Genomic DNA, 13,019 nt, shown 5'->3' with positions numbered 1-13,019 from the left:
ACATTTCACGGCTTGGGCTGAAGCACAACCACCACAAACACACATACGCACAAACTAAAAATCCAAACCTTTTCCCCAGCCTTGCAAAGAAGGACTGAACTTTAGCAGATCAAATATTTCTGACCCTGGAGCATGGCTACCGGGGCAAATTCCCAGAATTGCATGTCCTTATAGTCAGGGCCAGAGGGGACTTGATAGATCTCCAATACTGACCCACATTCTTCAGATGAGGAAACTGAGACTGGGCAGGGAAGGGATTTCGTGCACAGTCACCACTCAGGCTGGACCTTCTTTTTATGGCTCCCACGAGGAGAACCAAGGGTCTGGTGGCTGGTTTAAGAACACTCAGAATGCCCGGCTTTTTGGATAGCTATGTGTTGAGGCCACCTTGTAGTAGAATGGGTAAGAGCTTTGGAGTCAGCTGAACTGGATTGGCAACCTGGCGCTCCCTTTTACATGGAGTGCGACCTTGAACCTGCTACTTAACTTTCTGATCCTCAGCTTTTTCATCTATCCAGTGGGTCAAACCTCTCCTACAGGCTGTGGGTGAAAGTTAAGATAGCATATGAACAGTACCTAATTACCTCCCAGCAAACGGCATTTATAGCTGCTAAAGTGTCCCTGCTGCCATCACCAGCTTGGAGCAGAAAGAATCATGGCTGGGGAGATAGTAGAGTCGCAAGGGTTGCAGTTGTCTGTATTTGTTACCTGACACACATGAAGTGTGAGACCTTCTGGCTGGAGAAACAACTTAAGAGGAAGTAGGAATTAAAAAGGGAGAAAGGCCAATATGACCTTAGTCCCTGACGTGGCCCCAGGAAATGGCACAGAGGCTGATGGACTTATGGTAAAGATAGCTTGGGCCTGGGGCAGAGGGCAGCAGTGCTGAATTCCCCCACCTCACAGGTGAGTCTCTGCTCTCTGAACCTGCCGGTCTGCTGTAGACCACAGTGCAAAGTGGAGGCTAGAAATGGAGGACTTGAATCCCTAGAAGTGAACAGCTGAGGCCCAAGAACAGTAGGAGTCCTGGCTGGCCTGGAGACACTGGGGGACATGAGTGACATTCACCCTTCCCAAGCTGCCCAGCTCTGTCTGGGGAGCCTTGACGATTAGGTGGGAGGACTGAAGTCCCAAATCGACAGGTTGGGGTGAGCGCCACTGTCAGTGGGGCATCTGTTCGAATGTGACCTCACTCTTATCCAGAGGCTGGGGAGGCCTGACACATTTGGCCCCATTTGTACAGCAGGATGTTGGAATCCCAGGCCCAGGGGTAGTCCACCCCTGACCTTACTGACCAGGTGGCTGCCACCCACACAAAGCAGCAGTGAGTACGGAATGTTACCAGGAAGTGAGGGTTATGGAAACACCGTGCCTCAGAGGATGGGGAGCCAGGTGCTTTCACGGCCTCAGGTTATGGGGAAGCAGCCTGGGGGTTTGTGCCATGATGCCCTCAGTACTCTCTGCTAACCTGTGCAGACCTGGAGCCTCTCTCTCCTTCCCCCTGGGCTCTGACTGCCCACGGTGCCCGTCTTGTTGCCACACTGCATGTCATGGTCTCCTTCATCATTGTTTCATGCACCTTTTCCACTGTGTAATAGGCTTGTGAGAGCTGGGACGACCCTGGACCTGCCCCTTATGTACCTCACGGGGTCGGGTATGGTATCTGGCACATAAGGAGCACTCAGTAAATATTAATTAATTTCTTATAGATTTGTCTTGAACACAAGACAATGGAAGGAAAGTTTTTGCTACTCTCTAGTCCTTGTAGCATGCAATCTCTTATTACAGACCCCCCCCAGTGGAGACTTCCGATAACAACATTATGATGTTATTCGCCTACCTAGTAGTATGGAGCGCCTATAATGAATGCAGCACCTGATTTACATGGCCGTTTATCTGCCTAATAATGAAAAGATTTTTATTATCATCACTGTTCCATAGATGAGAAAACTGAGGTCCAGAAAGATTACCTAACTTGGATAAGGTGGTCACAATAAGTATGCCTACAAGGACATGAGCGGCAGCTGCGGGAGTGTCCTGTCTCCAGGGGACTTGTGGCAATGTTGGGGGATGAGGGACACAGCAGCTGAAGCCCTAAGAAGTAGGTGGCATAAACCTAGCAGAGGCTGGGTGAGAACAGGGACCTTGCCTTTGGGAATTCTGAGCTTCATAATGGCAAGACGGTGGCTATAAATCCTCACCTGTGAGATACAAATCATGTCTGGTGTCTGGAGTACAGAGCTTCAGGGACACCTGAATTCTTTATGACTCTCCTACCCTGCTTTTGGGGAGAAGCTAATGCATTCGCTCCTGAAATGACAAGCTGAGTTGGCCCCAGTGGTTTACAGCCTACCTTGGGCTCAGGGCAAGGCAATGGAGGGGGAGGGGGAGAGGGAGGAGGAAAGTAGGGAGAAGAGGGGGAGGGAGCGGGAGTGTGTATTCGTGTTGGGGGGCACTTGTGAGATGGACACCTCTGGAGGAAGCCCAACTTGCTGTTGTCAAATGCTGAACAAGTCCTGGGGGCTGTCTGCCACAGTCTGCTGGTCTGTGAACTCCAGCCAGGGGCATCATGCTTCAAATGGTGCTGGGTGTTCCTCCACAGTCTGCCTTTTCCAGATTCTCCCCAAGGCCTGTTTTGCTAGATTATTAGAGCTTGCAGTTAAGTTCTGCTGTTATATATTTTTGTCTTGTACATTTAAAATTTCCAGCCAGTGGCCTTTCTTACTCCCTTGGCTCAAGTTCATGATGACTCCCGGCTGTCGAGTTTCTAGAACTCTCCTTAGCAATAGTGTAGATCATAGCTTCTTTGCGCTGCCGAAGCCTGGAACTATGCGAAGCATTTTACATGTATTATCTCCGCTAATACCAGAAACGACCCCAGGATGTTTCGTGATTATATTTTGGAGTGAGGATGGCCCTGGCATAGCATACATTCCACCTTGTCAAACAATTTATTTCCTTTAGAGTTTTCCAGAGAGTTACTCTTTAGGGGAAATTATGGCAAAATGGGGGCCAAATAACTGCTTTATTTATTTATTTATTTTTGGTACCAGGGATTGAACTCAGGGGCACTTGACCACTGAGCCACATCCCCAGACCTATTTTGTATTTTATTTAGAGACAGGGTCTCACTGAGTTGCTTAGTGCCTTGCTTTTGCTGAGGCTGACTTTGAACTTGTGATCCCCTCACCTCAACCTCCCGAGCTGCTGGGATTATAGGCGTGCGCCCTTGTGCCTCGCTCAAATAACTGCTTTATGAACAGCTGCACACACCTGATGACCCATTGCACTTTCTGTATTAGAGGTTGGGTTGGACCAAGTGGCTGATGCTCTGGACTGGATGAGGCCCCTGGATGAGGCTTCTCTGAATCTAAATCTTAGAATAGGTATGCTCTGGTGTGCTGTGGATAGGTTGGCTCCGGAGGGGCGTGCTGAATTTAGGATTTTAAAATCCTGCCACATAGAAGGGAGAAAATAATGGAACCACCATTTGACCCAGCTATCCCACTCCTCAGCTTATACCCAAAGAACTTAAAATTAGCATACTACAGTGACACAGCCACATCAATGTTTATAGCAGCTTAATTCACAATAGCTGAGCTATGGAACCCACCTAGATGCCCTTCAGCAGATGAAAGGATAAAGGAACTGTGATACATTCACACAGACACACACACCCAAAAGGAAAATTACTCAGCCATAAAGAAGAATGAAATTATGGCAATTGCTGGTAAGTGGATGGAACTTCAGAATGTCATGCTGAGTGAAATAAGCTAATCCCTGAAAACCACAGGCCAAATGTTCTGTGGATGCTAACCCATAATGAAAGGATAGGGAGGGTAAGTATAGAAGCTCACCGGAGTAGACAAAGGGGAATGAAGGGAAGGGAGGGAGAATGGGATGGGGAAAGACAATCGAATGGATCAGACATAATTTCTTATGTTCATATTGTTCACACCACAGTGAAACTCTACATCACGTACAGCCACAAGAATGCTGTCCAAATTGGAATGGGTTGTACTCCATGTATGTATGATATGTCAAAATACATCCTACTGTCATGCATATCTAAAAACAATAAATTTTTAAAAAGTAGAGCTGGTTATGGTGGTGCACGCCTGTAATCCCAGTGGCTTGGGAGGCTGAGAGAGGATTGTGAGTTCAAAGGCAGCCTCAGCAACAGCGAGGTGCTAAGCAACTCGTGAGACCTGTCTTTAAATAAAAACACAAATTAGGGAAGGGATATGGCTCAGTGCTGGGTGCCCCTGAGTTTCAATCTCTAGTACCCCCCAAATAAATAAATAAATAGAAAAAAAAATGGGAGAAAATATGAGAGAGGAGAAATTTGGTGTTTGTTTTAAAACCATTGTTCTCTCTGCCCACTGATGGGTAAACATGGCTCAGTGAATGCTCTTGGCTTTTAACAACAAAATGAGCAATTCCCCTGTATCCCTGGGGAAGGTAGCAAGAAAGTTGAAGGCTTGGTCTGGGATGGCTATGGAAAAAATTAGAATTGAGATGTGTGGGATTAAAAAATAATTATTTGTTGCTACTTTCAGCAGGCACCAAGTTAAATGGTTTATAAGATTATCTCATTCAATCTACACGACCCTGGGAAGTAGGTACTACAGCTTTCCCCATTTCATAGATGCTGAAATGGAGCCTCAGGTGAGGGAGCAACTATCTAGGGCCACTCCTTTTCTGAGTGGCCGCTCAGAGACAAGCCCAGGTCTGACACCCAAGTCCTTGCTGGTAGCAGGCAGGAAGGTCACCCCTGAGGTACCTGCTTCACCCTCCTGGGCACTGTGATGTGTGGTTTACCTCTGTAGATCTGTTATTTTCTAGCCTGCCTGTACATCATCTGCCTATCTTTTCACAAAATATCTCAGAGATATTATGGCCACAATCGAAAGAGGAGACCAAGAGGGTCCCAGCTGAAGCAGCTTCATTTAGGCTACATAGCTAATTAGTAATATAACAAGGGTCAGAACCTCATCCCTCAGGTGTCTCCCTGGGGACCCAGTCATGAAAAGGAACTGGCAGTCAAAATCAGGGAGCAGGCCAGGTCCCCCAGCGCCAGGCTTTCAGGAGACTGCCTGTTCTCCTGTTGGACATGCAATTACTTTGATGTTACAACAGCTGCCTGATTTACAGAAGGGACCCTCTCCAAGTCTTGTTAAAAAAGTCAGATGGAAAAAAGAAGCTGAAGCTGTTGTGTTTCCCCCCTAATTTCTGACATTTCCAGCACCTGGTCTTTCTGATATCGGCAGAAGCCACAAGTGCATCTTTGAGTTGAGGTCTGCACAGGCTGTGAACTGAAGTGTGCCCTCTCTGCCTGGAAAAATGTTACTCCCCCTTCAGTGCCCTCCTGAAATGTCACCTCTGCAGGGAAGGAGTCCCTGGGTCCCCAGTTTCCTGCACGCAGCCAAGTCACCACGTCCTCCGTACTACTGTGTCACTTTGAACATAGGCTTCCAAAGCTCCTGGGGCATTACAACTGTAAGTTCCTCATGAGAACCGCACTGCGCAGCCCAGGAGAGCACACAGGGCCTGCCCAGGGGTGCACACACACCGAATCCTGAAACAATATTTGCTGAACAGGTGAGTAAACGGACGCCTGGCTAATGAAACTCTGGGTGGCTTTTGCTTCCTTTCGATTTGGGGACAAAACCCACCCTGGATTCCCTCGGTTCACATTCTTCCGTTTTGCACGTTTCCTGAATGCAAATACAAATTTACTAAACTAGATGGAAAAATACAAGTCTCTTGCTGGGTATGGTTTCTAGATTCATTAAACTGAGCCCTGGGAGAAACTAAGCTAATACAATTCTGAAGCTAATCTCTCTTCCAAGTCATTCCATAAATCTGATTAATGGGTCACCTTTCGACCACAAGCACAGTTGCTGTATTAAAAGAAAGCACTCTAACAGGATTGTAATTCTGTTAACAAGGCTTCTGCTGTTTGCAGAGAGACATTTTCTCACGGTATTAACAAGCCTGGGCTGGCTGATGCCTGGAATTAGGAAGTAAAAGCAAAATTTGAAGGGCCCTGATGTTTGCACAAAAACGCAAAGGAAAAAAAAAAAAAGAAGGGCATTGGGTCTTGAAACATGTAGATCTGAGATAAAATGGATAGAGTCGGTGCTCAAGATCATACGTTTTTATTGTTTTTGTTGCTTCTCAGAAAAAAAAAAAATGCTCTCAGATCCTGTGTTCTTTGCCTGCGATTCCATCACACATCCTAGATCTGCCCTTTGACACCTGTCCGTCAAGATGGCTAACAGTCAGGTAGATTCCTAGCTTCTCATTTCAGGGTCTTTGGTAGACTCAGTCCTTTCCAGTTAGAAGAACTTGTAGGGGCAGAATGGTACAGAATGTCCCCCCCCCCCAAAAAAAAGTGGGCAGGTTCCTGTTCATTGGTGAAAAGCAATTTACAAAGAATCTACATTCAAAAACCACTTTAAAGTGACAGTGGTGAGGACATAGAGGTGACCCCCGCAACATCTGTCCCCCTTTTCTTAGAAATCATTTCTTCTCTTATCACTTGGGTTTTACTTCTCCCCTGAGCAGCCCATGTGCTTTCAGGGAAGCTAACCTCATGCTGGGTGCTGTGGGGAAGCGCTGTGGCTCCGGAGGCACCTCATTTCCACATTCCCAGCTCCTTTCCCTAAGGGTTAGATCATGGGTGGGCATATGACCACTGGGGGCCACTGAGAGATGAGGCAGGTTTATGAAGGAAGCTTCCTCGACCTTCTAAGAGGGTCATCAGAAGTATCTTTCCTTCCTTCCTGGGTTACCACATGTTGTGAGGGCTGTAGCCATCTCACTGCCATGAAGCAAGTCAGAGGGTGAAGAGGACATAGAAGGAGACTGAATGAAAAGGATGGCAGAGACTGGATCCAGAATGCTGAAGGAGCCTTGCCGACTGCTTGCATACCTCAGGACTTCTGTAGTAACTTAAGTCAACAAATATTCTGCTTAAATCTGAATTAAGGTTTCTGCTACTTGCAGGGGGGAACATCTCAACTGACACACATAAGTTAAACAAAACTGGGCAGAATACTTAGGGTGATCAGAACCTTTTCATATTAATGTGCATCAAGACTCAAGCATCACGCATGTACTATTACCCCAATTAAATTGGCTGTGGGTTCTCTTCTTTCATAATGCGTTTCAAAGGACCGGATCTAGTGTGACTACCAAGTTTTACAAAAATGGAGACTGAGATCTAGAGATTTAGGTGAGCTTCCTGGCTGTTAGGATTGCCAATTCATGCCAGAGTCCAGGCCCCTGACTCCCAGGTCTGCTTCTCACCTTAACATCAAGCCCTTCTTCTGTGTCTAAAGAGCCTTCTTCATTGATGAACCTCAGGAGCGGGATGGTTCTTTTGCAGAAACTCCAGTTTACTGGAATAGGTTGCAAATTATGGGTTCCATAGGCAGAACAGAACATGAGGTCTAATAAAATGGATCTGAAGTGTTTGAAGTATCAGTTGCCAACACTGAACAATCAGGTATTTCAGACAAAAATATCAGTTTCTAGCTCCCTGCATAAAGCTCAGATAATCTGGCAACACTACGCCTCTCTTTTCCCCTGGTGAGATCCGGGCTGGCTGAAGGCCAGCTCTGCTTCCTGGGATGAATTCTTGGCTTCCAGTGATCCGCAGTCCCCACTGTTCCCTGTTACCTCCCAACACAGATGCCATTTGCAGTACCAGGACAGGAGGAATGTTGCTTTACATTTTATAACTAGTCCATTTTATTTAATTCCCTATTTGCCCTCGTAGTCAATAATCTTGTTATAACTGAGAAAGTTAAATTACCCAAAGTTAGATATGAAGAAATAGGTCCAAAGTCCAATCAGTTTGGAGCAACCCTGAGTTAAACAGAGAGGGAACAGATTCTTTACTTATGGGTCTTCATCTGCAGGGCGTGAGGGCCAGCATCCATTTTTTGGCTATGGACATCTTTTCAGAGACCATCTCTGCCACTATTATTTTACTGAATACTGCCCTCAGGACCCTTGCTGTTCTGTGTCCTCACACAGAGCTGTTGGACTAATGTCTTTTCTTTCCTCCTCAGATTTTTATCATCCTGTTTTTCTGATGTTCCCTGAAAGCTGTTTTGAGAACAGAATAATAGCAGGCTGGCCCAGGTGGGTCCAGCTCCTAGCACAGGTGAGCATGAGACTATCCCCAAGAAGAGGCTCATTATTCTGGTACATTCTGGCAGAGCAAGGAGAACAGGACCAGGCTCTCTGCAGTCCACTCACTTTCCTCCCTAAGGAACCAGTTTCTTGGTTCACACCAAGGAACCAACTTCCTGGGGGAAAAAATGACGGGAGAAAGGTCCCAGGGGGATTGGTACCCACAGAAAAATAATGCAACTTAAAATCTGCCGCTTCCAACAAAAGCCTCGCAGCTGGTCATTAATTTTTCCTCTTTTTACAGTGTCCTCACTCAAAGGAAAGGGACATGTGCTTCTCAATTCTAGGTGACCAGTGTGCTCACAACATGCAAAACAATTAGGTTTGGTTGGAAAACGAATTAAAACCCTCAGATTATGGGGCTGGGGTTGTGGCTCAGTGTTAGAGTGCTTGCCTAGCATGTGTGGGGCCCTGGGTTCCATCCTCAGCACCACATATAAATAAATAAATAAAGGTCCATCAACAACTAAAAAACATTAAAATTAAAAAAACTCCAAACCCCTCAGCTTAGTTTTTTCTGCACATGGAATTGAGGCCCATCCAGCAAAGAGGCAGAAGCTCACTTGCCGCTCACAGATGAGGGTGGGATTTCACTTAGGGGTTCTTTGGTGACAAACAAGTCCCTGTACCAGATCCCCTCCTGGGAGGCTTCCCCAGTTACCGCTTTTCGAGGGGAGTTTCTCTCATCCACCCTTTTGCCAGCCAGCTCTGAGCTGGCCACTTCATTCTCCTGGGGAAGAGAGCCCCACCTTGAAGATTAGTGGCTCTTCCTGGCTGGAGTGCACAGCCCACAGCCCGGGAGCTGGTCCCATCATCCCAGCAGGGGCCAGCAGCTGTGCCCTTTCTCCTGAAAGGGGTTGATCCGGTCAGAGGCAGTGAGAGAGACCCAAGCTGCTCTTGGGAGAGGTGGGTGCTTTTCCTCTCTGCAGGGAGCCGAGCCCTACTCTGCTGGCCAGTCAATCACCTGAGGCTGCTGACTGCTGGGGCACATGTACCCTGTCACCGTCATCTCTTAGCAAGCCCAGGTGCAACTCCCACACTTCCTTGAGAGCCACGTAGGTGGTCATGAAGTCATGACTCGCTCTAACTCTGTCTCCTTCCCTTGCCCATCAGGAGTGTGTCTTATCCTCCTAGCCCAAGGTGGTCCCTCACCCAAAAGAAGCTTTGTAAAACAGCAATATGTAGCAAGTGACACTAAATCATGTGGCAAGAAGGTGACCTGCAGTCTCTGTCAGGAAACATCAGAAAGGACATGCAAGGACAGTTTTAGTGCTGGGGGAAATTCAAATTGCACATTCTAACCATAACTGCAACTTGCACTTATTGATCATTTATTACATGTCAGGTCGGCATAATGCTAAGCACTTTCTCTAGAGATCATCTTGTGCAACTCCTATGATGACCAGAGGAATGGCTCCAATTTTACAAGTGGAAAATCGAGGCTAGGAGAGGTCACCTTACTTGCATAAGGTCATGTAGTTAGCGTTCAACCCGGGCAGTGTTCTCTGGTCCTGGTTCTCCTAACACAAGGCTTTCTGAGGACTACTTCCCTTAGGAAAAGTCAGAATTCCTCCCTTCAAGGTCCCCAGACACACTCAAATGGGCCTATGGCCACATCAAATGGAAAAGGAGCGACAATTCACACAAAATTCTTAAAGTTGGATCAATCTGAAACAGTTAAGAAAATGCTCCATAATGAAGTCTTCCGACTGACTTGCCCCCTTTGGGTTTCAGACTGTAATCCTCGCTCTAGGGAACTGAGCACTGAGATCCAAGGAGAGCTCCCCTCACCAGCCTTCTACCGGCCCCAGCTGGAGTGGCAGAAGCCACAACCCCAGCCCCCCAACTCTTAAGGATCACACTGGGGGCAGGCAGGACCTCCCGGGTTGTTTGCTTTACCTGCTGTAGACGAAGCACTCTTGGTTATTGATCACTTTATCCGACTGGTACCTGCGGAGGTCCTCCCAAGCATCTTTGATGGCAGTGACCGCCAGGATGACGCAGACCGGAATCACGCTCAACCCAGGCTGAAAAGCACTGACCACGGGGATGAAATTCAGAATCACGATGCCCACGAAGTAGAGGTTGGCAAACCGGTGCAGCTGCTCAAAGACATTCTTGGGGATGAAGGACAGCGCCGTGTACTTGCTGGTCTTGATCTGGTTCCCACAGTACTGTTGGTTGGGGTTCTCCCTGAGGGACCATCCTTCAAAGGGCAGGTTGGAGACCACCACCCGCCTCTTGTCGTCTTTCCTCTTCCGCCTTTTCCTCCCCTCCTTTCTCATCTCCGTGCAGCCCTGCCTCTCCAATCCTCATAATTCCATCCACTGGCCTGCTCGGCTGAGAACTTCTCCTCTTCTTTCAAAAAGGAAGACTCAAAATAACCAGCCAGGAGACAGCCAGGACAAGCCAGGAGCCTTCAGGGAATGAGTGTGTACCCACCAGGCCACTTCCTTCTACTCCTGGAAACCCCACCTGTTGGAATGTGGACGTCACCAGCAGGTGTCTTCCTATTTCATCCAGGGCAGCCAGCAACAGGTGCACTGACTCTGGGTCCTAAAACCTACCTGTTCAATTCTAAAAGCAAACAGTTTTATTCTGAGCCTTTAGAGATGGCATTTTCTTGGGAGAAATTACCCAACACCTTCCGAAGGGTTTCTCCTGAACTGTCTCCTGAGATGATTCCGTCTTCACTGAGTTTAAATTTTTGGTTTCCAACCCACTCTTTTTTTTTTAAATATTTTTTTTAGTTGTATGAACTCAATGTCTTTATTTGTTTTCATGCGGTGCTGAGGATCGAACTCAGTGCCTCACATGTGTGAAGCAAGTGCTCTACCACTGAGCCACCACCCCAGCTCCCCACCCCCACACTCTTAATAATGCAACCACTTGTGCTTTTCCAAGTTACATTAAGTTTTCTCAACATTAGCACTGTTGACATTTTTGACCAGATAATAATCTTTCACTGTATGCGGGGGTTGCCTTTGGAGTTGTAGGGTTCTCACCAGTACCCTCTGATTCTTTTCAGTAGATCCCAGTAGGACTCTCCCTCCTAGTCTGACAGCCCCAAATATCTCCCAATAACAAATGCTACCTGGGGGGTTCAATTGCCTCCTCTTGAGAATCACTGAATTAAATGAATGTAAGAAAATATGTAGGGAAAGAGACCTACATTCTTGGAACCTACTGGGGAGTTTGTATAACCCAATTGCAAGGGAGAAAACAGAAGCAAGTTTCCCTTACCCTTCATATATTCTGACGCTGGAGTGGTTTATCTCTCTATCAAAGCGGTGTCTCTTGAGGTCCTCCATGCCGTCCTTGACCATGATGATGAGCAGCACGATGGCCAGTGGGAGCATGGTGATCTCTCTGTGGAAGACTTCCAGGGAGGGCACCCAGTTCAGAATCACCAGGAACAGGAAGTAGAGGTTGGCCCCTCTGCAAGGGGCAAGCCAGGTGTGAGTGAAGGCTGCAGAGGAAAAATCTGCTCCCTTTCCTGTTTCTTCCTACTCTTGGCCCGGATGGACAGAAATGACCTCTACTTTCCATGTCATCTCAGATGTTGCGGTAGGGCTTTGAAGCCAGCTGATCTAGATATAAATGCTATTCCTATTGTTTACTGGTTGATTAACCACCTGATCTTATTTTTGCTTATATACTGTGGGGAGAGTACTTTTGACCTTAGAAAGCTCTTATAAATGTTCCATACTAAAATATTTCTTAGGATACAGAGTGCTCCAGAGCATAGTAGTTACTCAACAAATGGCAGTTTATAATAATTATAAAATTTAGGATGATTCCCAAGACCACCTTTTGATTTTTAACCAGCAATGATTTTTCATACCTTATCTCAGAAGAGTGGCTTGAGTTTTCAAAGTTTTCAAGCACATCCTATGTCCTCTTCCCACAGTGCCTCTGCATGTGCAGGTCTATCTGCTGAAACACTCTTCTGCTCCCTTGCCTGACTTCTACCTGCTTCTTTTCACTCAGCTAATACATTTTCTCCTTTCAGCTTACATTTCAATTGCTACTTCCTCAGGGAAGTTTCTTCTGATCCTTAACTAGGTCCAATTTCCCTCAAATATCACCATATACCTCTCTTTGAAAGTATTTATTCTAGTGGTAATTTTATTTTGTTACATAACTTAGAAATTAGTGTTTCTTTCACTAGAGAATACACTCATGAGTTTGGTCTCTTTTTTTTCTCGTGTACCTCAAGTGCTCAACACAGGACCTAATAAATATTTAATGAAGAAATCTTCTCTAGGCACCTGCATTAGGGTATTAAAGGAGAGGTGGCCCCAGATAGCAGCATCTAAGTTCATCTCAGGGGCAAACACCTGGTTAAAACAGGTGCTCTTTGGACAAGTGGCAGTGTACCTGTGAAACTGCTCACAGAGATTCCGGGGCAGGAAGGTGAGGAGGCTGTACTTGGTCGTGCAGATTCTGTTGCCCGAGTATCTCCTGGAGACCTTTTCCCAATCCTGGTGGCAAAGGCTGTTGTTGGGGACCACAACCCGCTGCTGCGGCAGGCTCGGGTTTTGCCTCCCCCTCTCTGGAGGGAGCAGTGCCGTGGTCTCTGATGGAGACCCCGGGAAGCCGTCTGGGACTCGCCACCGCCACCTGGGCCAAGATGAGTCCACGGAGAGGGCCATTTCCAGCGAAGGTCTGAAAGCAGACATGTGAGGTCATCAGTATCAAGAGAAGCAGGTGTCATGCCAGCCCATCCCTTTGTCCAAGCAAGGTAGATGCTGGGGTCCTAAGTTTAGGATTGCTCCCTATAATCCATGCATTCTAGGATGAGTGATGTTAAA

The 13,019-nt window shown here is 47.0% G+C and overlaps 1 protein-coding gene across 3 annotated transcripts in view; it reads right to left on the bottom strand.

The window, feature by feature from the left end:
* Positions 1–13,019, bottom strand: part of Atp10b (ATPase phospholipid transporting 10B (putative)) — a 319,009-nt gene that overhangs the window by 94,834 nt on the left and 211,156 nt on the right. Inside the window, exons 4-5 of one of the 3 annotated variants that reach the window (XM_048816074.1) lie at positions 12,586–12,873; positions 11,449–11,643 (exon numbers count right to left, since the gene is read on the bottom strand). In XM_048816074.1, the coding sequence (XP_048672031.1) occupies positions 11,449–11,643; positions 12,586–12,860 (470 nt within the window). In that variant the 5' untranslated portion in view covers positions 12,861–12,873. Of the gene's footprint in view, positions 1–10,104; positions 10,975–11,448; positions 11,644–12,585; positions 12,877–13,019 lie in introns of those variants that run through there. The other 2 variants (XM_015492648.2, XM_015492649.2) reach the window with 2 other exon arrangements.

This window comes from Marmota marmota, unplaced genomic scaffold, assembly GCF_001458135.2.
Source record: "Marmota marmota marmota unplaced genomic scaffold, marMar, whole genome shotgun sequence".
In the NCBI taxonomy this organism is placed as follows: domain Eukaryota; kingdom Metazoa; phylum Chordata; class Mammalia; order Rodentia; family Sciuridae; genus Marmota; species Marmota marmota.
The sequence above is the reverse complement of the archived record's forward strand: the minus strand, read 5'-3'. Positions and strand labels throughout refer to the sequence as shown.